At 33.2% G+C, this 8426-nt stretch overlaps 1 protein-coding gene across 1 annotated transcript; it reads left to right on the forward strand.

Moving 5' to 3' along the window:
- The first annotated feature begins 1439 nt into the window (after nucleotides 1–1439).
- Nucleotides 1440–4829, forward strand: LOC120282125 (glutamate decarboxylase 1-like). The gene is made up of 7 exons (XM_039288877.1): nucleotides 1440–1589; nucleotides 1673–1877; nucleotides 2677–2877; nucleotides 2966–3180; nucleotides 3558–3811; nucleotides 3897–3949; nucleotides 4165–4829. Exons 1-7 carry the CDS (start codon nucleotides 1504–1506, stop codon nucleotides 4639–4641), a joined length of 1491 nt encoding a protein of 496 aa, XP_039144811.1. The 5' UTR covers nucleotides 1440–1503; the 3' UTR covers nucleotides 4642–4829.
- Nucleotides 4830–8426: the final 3597 nt, after the last annotated feature.

Raw genomic sequence — 8426 nt, forward strand, 5'->3', positions numbered from 1 at the left:
TAATCTCAACATATAAATCAATTAGATAAATAAATCCCATCACTTTTAATTAAAAGCAACCAAGAGGTTAATAAATCAATTTTTTCTCATAACATTAGAGCAAGTATATAAGTCAAGCAACTTCTCTTGTTAGTAACCCACTCACACACACACACACACACACACACACACATGAAAGCAACTACAACAAGAAAGAAAAATCTCGTCCTATATCACTTTTACGTATGAAATGTTGTATATAATAAAATTTTTAAAATTCTTTTACAATATATATATATATATATATATATATATATATATATATATATATATATATATATATATATAAGATAAATAATAGTAAAGAAAAACTTTTATATTATATTTGATTTTAGTTTGCCTCTCCCAAGATTAAAATCTTAGCTCCGCCCATGTTGCTATCATTTAGATCAACTAGTAAATTCACTAAATTGCCGGTAAAATCTTGACTTTAGTGACTCTCTTAAGGTGCCTGAGATTTAAAAAAAAATGAAAAAAAAGCTCCACAACTCTTTTACAAAATTTGGGGGACAATTTGTCCTTTTATTAAATTTGTAAGGACAAAAAAGGACTTAAAAAAAAAGTCATTACTTTTCAACAAAATGATTTTTGATATCCGCAGAATGATTCCTCTTATTAGTATTTTTAATTTTTATTTTCTAACAATATAAATATATCACATTTTATAATATGAAATTCTTTATATTTATCTATTTATTATTTATTACAAATAAATTTCTTTTTAAATAATGTTTGAAAAACAGGCAATTATTATAAAATATTGAGGCGATTTTTAAGTTAATAAAAAAATATTATACAATGATATAATCTTATCCCTATTTGATTCTATTAAATTTAATATTTAATTGATTCACTGAAGATATCCATATATTTGTACACCAAAAGCAGAAAAGAGAGTATTCACACACTTGTTTTATGTACATAAAATAAATACATTTTTCCATAAAGTTAAAAACCTTAACAAAACTCTAAATTTCTATAATTAAAATAAAAATCTAAACAATTAAATAAATATTAATAAATATTAACAAAACTCTAAATTTCTATAAGTAAAACTAATTGGATCACATTTAAAAAAATTTCCCAAATTTTATTTTTTTTTTAATTTTATTCCATTAGTGGATAGTATTTATCATATCTTTTCCATAGCTCTCAATGATCTGCCGGTCATAATACTCCGGGTCACAACTCACAACACCATTGAACCACACGCGTCACTTCTGAAAACTGTTCAATTATCTTTGCCGACACGACACGTGGTTCACTGCCATTTGATCTTTAAAACTTAAAAGTAGTATGGTACATCTTAATACACGGACTAGCAAGATATGATTCTGCCACGTATCAGGATTAGATTAGCTTAAATTTTACCCTCATTTCCACTCTCGCCACTGACAGGTACTCTCATAATAAATGGAGCAGTCCCCTTCTCTTCTTCTCCATTGATTCGCTCGAAGGAGAACCATGGTGATTTCGACGACGACAACCGACGCCGGGGAGTCCCTAAACTCCACCTTCGCCTCCCGCTACGTCTGCACAGCCCTCCCAAGGTTTCCATTTCCTTTCTCGTGGCCTCCTTAGCGAGCTCTGTGATGCTTCTATTTGATCACTGAAATTATGGCTTTTGCTGTAGGTTCAAACTTCCGGAGAGGCCGACGCCGAGGGATGCGGCGTATCAGATCATCAACGATGAGTTGATGCTCGATGGAAACCCAAGGTTGAATCTTGCGTCTTTTGTCACGACGTGGATGGAGCCGGAGTGCGATAAACTTATGATGGCGGCTGTCAATAAGAACTATGTCGATATGGATGAGTATCCTGTCACCACTGAGTTGCAGGTTAGTGCATGTGTTCTTACTCTGATTGCTAGCGATCGCATATGGTTAGTTTTGTTTTGGTTTTCCATGTGGATTGAACTATGAACAGAGTATGTTTTTATCCTGTTTGTTTTTGTTCATCTACTGTATTTGGATGTCTTTTTGTGATGCGATTTGTGTAGAAACTTGTCAAAAGTTTTGTGTTTGTTATGTAGAAAAGGGATTTTTTATTTGATTAATTCTCTGACAAATAGTGAAGTTTTTTGTTTGATTATTCTGATTTAAATGATTGAGATGAAGATGACTGACAATTTCAGAATTTTATACTGGGTTTCATGTTTTGGTTGTTTGCGGTTGTAAATGGTTCTTATTGTTTTTTTCCTCTGAGCTATGCAGAAAATTGTTACAAATTTTCTGTTTCTTAAGTGGAAAAGAGATTTGTGATTGGTTAAATCATTGAGAAATTGTGAAGTTCTTTATTGATTTATTTTGATCCAAATGATTGGCATGAAGATGACCATGAAATTTTCAGAATTTTATACTGCTTTGGATGTTTTGGTTGTAAGTGGTTGTGAACAGTTCCTGGTTTTCTTTTTCCTCTATGCTTGGTAGAAAATTGACCTCAATTTTGTGCTTGTTAGTTGTTATGTAGAACAGAGGTTTTTTTTCATTCATTTATTCCTTAATTGTGATTTTCTTAGTTTGAAGTATTTTGAGATAAATGATTGTGACGAAGATGAGCATGAGATTTTGACAATTTCATACAATGAATGGTTCACACTTTTCTGTTTTCTCCTTTGGCCTTTTTATTTTATTGCAGAACCGCTGTGTGAATATGATTGCCCATCTCTTTAATGCTCCTATAGGGGAGGATGAAACAGCTGTGGGGGTTGGAACAGTGGGATCTTCTGAAGCCATAATGCTAGCAGGTTTGGCGTTCAAGAGGAAGTGGCAGAATAAGAGGAAAGCGGAGGGAAAGCCTTATGACAAGCCAAACATTGTTACTGGTGCTAATGTTCAGGTACTTGCCACTGAAACTTGTTATTAGCTAGCCATTTGGTTTCCGGATTATTGTGTTCATGCTCTACTTTGCATGTGTTGTCATTCAGGTGTGCTGGGAGAAATTTGCTAGGTATTTTGAGGTAGAACTGAAGGAAGTGAAGCTGAGCGAGGGATTCTATGTTATGGACCCTGTAAAGGCTGTGGAATTGGTTGATGAAAATACGATTTGTGTTGCTGCTATCCTGGGTTCTACTCTCACTGGAGAGTTTGAAGATGTTAAACTACTAAATGAGCTGCTTCTGAAGAAGAACAAGGAGACTGGGTAGGTGATTCTACCAAATATTCATCATGGATTCATTTAAGTAGGCAGCTTCGCATACCATCTTTATCCATCTCATTTTCTGCAAGCAATGTTTTATGCTTGATTTCTACTGATTATTCTGGTTGGTGTAATTAATCAGCTACTTTTAACTTGCTAAAGCTAATGATTTTTCATATAATTTGGGTAATCCAACAGTCAATTTCTGAATTTTTGTGCCTTTTTTCTTCTGGTTTTCTCATGTTTGGAAAGAGCATTGTAGTTTGCAAATATAAAGTTCATCTACCTTTTACATCTGGAGTGAATCGCTTCATGGTATGAAATTTTGTTCATTCCTTTGGATTCTCTGTGACTTCCTCATTCTTCAATATGCCTTGCAGGTGGGATACTCCTATTCATGTTGATGCAGCAAGTGGTGGTTTTATAGCACCTTTCCTGTACCCAGATCTTGAATGGGATTTCCGTTTACCCCTGGTGAAGAGTATTAATGTAAGTGGGCACAAGTATGGTCTTGTTTATGCTGGGGTTGGCTGGGTTGTTTGGAGGAGCAAAGAAGATCTGCCAGAAGAACTCATTTTTCATATCAACTATCTTGGGACAGATCAACCGACTTTTACTCTTAACTTCTCTAAAGGTGATATGTTATTTGCCTCAATTTGATTCCCTAGTACTATCACATCATTTACTCATGAGATAATTTTATTTTGATATCATCACAGGGTCAAGTCAGATTATTGCTCAATATTACCAATTCATCCGCCTTGGCTTTGAGGTAGGGTTTTTCATTTTTTTTTTTTTTTAAATTTATAAGTAAATGTCCACTATATTTATATTGTGTATTCAATTGTTTTCACTATTGTTTATGTAATACGCATGAGTTGGTCCTCCAATCTCCTGATTGTATATTCAGTTTCTATGAAGTTTCTTCATGGTTTGTTTACAATAGTCTACATCTCTTGCCTTAAAACCTTTTTTTCCTTGTAATAGGGATATAAAAATATCATGGAGAATTGCACAGAGAATGCCAAAGCACTGAAAGAAGGTCTTGAGAAGACAGGTAAATTTGAAATTGTCTCCAAGGACATTGGTGTGCCACTAGTTGCATTCTCCCTGAAAGACAGTAGCATGCACACTGTATTTGACATAGCCGATAACTTAAGGAGGTTTGGATGGATTGTTCCTGCATACACCATGCCAGCCAATGCCGAACACATTGCTGTCCTTCGGGTGGTGATTCGGGAGGACTTCAGCAGGAGCCTTGCGGAACGGCTCATCACAGACATTCAGAAGGTCTTGGCAGACCTTGATCATCGGGCAACTAAGATCATTACTTCAGTTTCACTCGAAACTGCTAAAAATGCCGATGTAGCTGTAGTGAAGAAGACAGTAGAAGAGACTGAACAGGAGATTATCTCTCACTGGAGGAGCATAGTAAATAAGAAAAAGACCAGTGGAGTTTGTTAATGTGCTCAGATTCAGAGTGATCCAAAATGCTGTTTTCTTGGCTTCTATATGATATATTTGCCCTGTTTATGTTCTTGTAATTGTAAGAGACCAAGAACTTACTGTCGTTTGGTAAATTGGTGTGAATTCTAATTATCTCCATGGTTTGTTTTCTCAATTCTCATCAAATTATTGGGATTAACGCTTCATTCAACTTTTCGCTAGATTCATTATTATGCTTGTGAATTGTGATATTTGTGACGGTGTTATTGTTGCAAGGACAAGTTATGAGCATCCTTCCACGTCTCTGTGTCTCTTTTATGGTACTGAACAGACTTCATCAGTGAATTGCTCTGCTTATTTTGTATCTTTGCTTTGATTTAACTTTTAGACTAATTTATTGGTGTTGTTTACTGAAGAACTTGAATGAGTTTTGTTGTATGGGCTCTTTTTATCATATGCATGCGTTTATTAAATCTCCGAGTTTGAATTCATTTATGAAAGGTAGATCCCTAATGATTCCCTATTAAATATGATTTAAGATTGAGTCATTCATTACCATATATATATATATATATATATTTGAAGTCCTTTATTAATAAAAGAATATATTTTTATAAATATATTATTATATTATAATTTTACATATATATTTATAATGAACTAAATTTCTTTTTTGGTTTATGGAATGCACATTCCATAATTTAAAAATTAGAAATCATTTTGATGATGATGTTATTTTAATTTGTTTGTTCACATGGGATGGATTTGTTAAATTAGTTTGTTTAGTTTTAGGGATATAATATAATTAAATTATAAATTTATTTTTTATAAAGTGGATAAATTATGAATTTATTAAACTTAAATTTTTATATATATATATATACAAATTTTTAAACCATAATAAAAAAAATAACATGATCATATGTTTTCATATATTTTCATATTCTAAAATGACCAAACTGCTTTGGCTTATTTTCATTAAATATAGGGCTTTTTTCCCAAACTAATCCCATTTTTAATAATTTTTTCCTAATGGTTCTAGGGTCGTTTTATTTGTCAAAATAGCACGGGCCATCACCCCATCAATGTACAGTCAGCAGCATGGGTATTTAAAAAAAAATCTTTTTTTTTTTACATTTTAATTTTTTATCTTTTTTATAATTATTTAAATAGCTTATTTGTGGTTTTTAACACAATTTTTTTTAAAAAATATGTTATTAAAATAGAAAAAATTATTTGAAATTAGAATTATTATTATTAACATATGATTTATTAAAAGAGAAATTATTTTAAAATTTTATTAATATTTTGATTATTATTAGAGTGCCAATTAATGAAGTATTAATTATTTAAAATTATTTTTATTATTATTAGTAAAATATTTGAATTTTTTTTTCTTTTTTGAAAAAATAGGTTTAAATTATTTTATTGATAAAATCACGTTCGGATCATAACTTGGACTAAAGCGAGCTAACCGGTGTCCCACTCGATTGGGTGCCCTAGGTATGCGGCTCTCCCCATCGTTCGGGACATAGCACGTCTGGTTGGCTGTCGGTGAGCCACCCGGACCCGGGAGACGCAACCTCACTCGCGATTGCAAAACCTATCCCCCGGTCACCGGTTTTGCTGGACTTAGCAAAACTTAACCAGAGGGGGTTTTAAGTGCTGCTAAGTGGTCCCATTATAATAATAATAGTTTACTAATAAAAATAAAAAAAATTTAAATAATTAATACTTCATTGATTACCACTCTAATAATAATCAAAATAATAATAAAAAATTTAAAATATTTTCTATTTTAATAAATCTCATATTAATAACAATAATTCTAATATCAAATAAAGTTTTATATTTTAATAACATTTTAAAAAAATGGGTAAAAACCCACAAATAAGATATTTAAATAATTATAAAAGAGATAAGGGGTTAAAATATAAAAAAGCAGAATTGTTAAAAAGAATTACCCAGTTAGCAGCCCAGTTAGGGTGAGGCATTAATGTGATGGCCCTACAAATAAAATGTTCTAGGACCATTTGGACAATATTATTAAAACTGAAAATTACCAAAAAAAAAAAACCCCCTAAGTTTGCAATATTGCCAAAACACCCCCTTAATTTGACAATCCCTAAAAAACCTTCCTTTTAAATACAATGTTTTCCAAACCCCCATAGCATGTAACGGTGGTTAACAGAGTCATTTTTGAATTTTATGGACGAAAGTGCCCCTTGCATGGGAAGTCGTGGCACTGCAATCATTTTGCCAATTTAAGAGGAAGTTGGGGGTTTTTCTTAGGAAAGGGGATGGTGTCAGACGATATGATGGACACTTTCGTATGCATAATACAAAAGTCACTGAGCAGAGTACCATATCCTTATAAGAAGCGTGCCTCCACCACACAACCACTAGCGTTGTTTATGTCAAAGCAGGAAGACGCGTCTGACACGACTTTCGCTATGATCGGAGATGTCGCGCGCAAGCTGCATGATGTTGACATTGTCATCCTCCCGATAATCATGAATGGCCACTTCCATCTCGTGGTCCTTGACAATAACAAACAAGAATATAGGCATTATTCTTTATGCCAAAGTGAGGAGTACGATAAAGACGCGTTAGAAATGGTAAGTTCTTTGATAAATTGAGTTTGATTAATAGTGTTTGGTAAATAATCGGTATTCTAATCTCAATTTATATACCTCAACAGTGGAGGCTATTCGACACTTGTATCGATATGGAGTTCGGCGAGACGGTGACCACAAAGTACCCACTAGTTCACGACATTGGAAACCCCACGACAAAAAAATGAAGTGTCGACTACGCCGTCTATGTTATGCGATTTATCGAGCAATTACTCGACGATGAAAAGCTACAGCTTCTGCCAACAGATGTTCCTTATCTAAGATTAAAGTATGTTGCCCGCATACTTAAGGAAAGGAGCACAGTCGGCAGTACTGACAAAGGGGGGTCTTCGACTGCGGGGAAATAGAATTTACATGATATTGTTTGTTTTCAAATGTAAAACAATTTTGTTGTTATAAATTTAAATTCAATTCATTGTTTTCGAAGAACATGACAAATTTTTAAATATAAATTTACTAGTGTTCATTTACTAGTCTGTATACTTATATACTCGACTTTCTTTGCTTAACTTTCAATTTTATTGTTTAAATATTAGTATTTACGTTTAAAATAAAGTAGTTTTTGTTTAAACAAACAACGTAGGATAATAAGTTTTTTAAAAAATAGTCTCTGTTTAAACAAACAATGTCTCTATTTAAATATATGTGTTACTATTAAGAATAAAAGTTTTTCTATTTAAATATCAAAAGTTAGCACTCAATTAAGTTTTTTTCTTTTTAAAAATTTGTTTATTTATAATGCCTAGTCGGCGACAGTTTTATTGCAAGATCTACAATTGTGCCCGGAGGCGTGGCAGCGGCTGCAATGTAACTCGCGGACCTCAAACACTTGCCACTCGATCCTCTTTTGTCTAGGACACCCAGGTTGCCTTCTTGTCACAGGCGGTCGCAACCACAGTTCATGATTTCCCTCCGTAGGCTTGTCATTGTTGAGTATGGGGAATATAGCTTCTTTATACGCCAGTTTGTAATTATCGACGGTGAACTAGCCGCTAATAAATCGATAAACATTGGTGTTTGTCTGCATTATTGCAGCGCAAGCGTGTTTGTACGGGATACCATAAACTTGCCATCTGCGACATGAGCAAGTTCTATTGGCAAGATCTACAGAGTTGCTGCACTAGTCAATCATTTCGAATGTATGTCCGGGCATAAGTAGGTCTTCCA

The sequence above is a fragment of the Dioscorea cayenensis genome, chromosome 18, assembly GCF_009730915.1.
Source record: "Dioscorea cayenensis subsp. rotundata cultivar TDr96_F1 chromosome 18, TDr96_F1_v2_PseudoChromosome.rev07_lg8_w22 25.fasta, whole genome shotgun sequence".
Classification (NCBI taxonomy): Eukaryota; Viridiplantae; Streptophyta; class Magnoliopsida; order Dioscoreales; family Dioscoreaceae; genus Dioscorea; species Dioscorea cayenensis.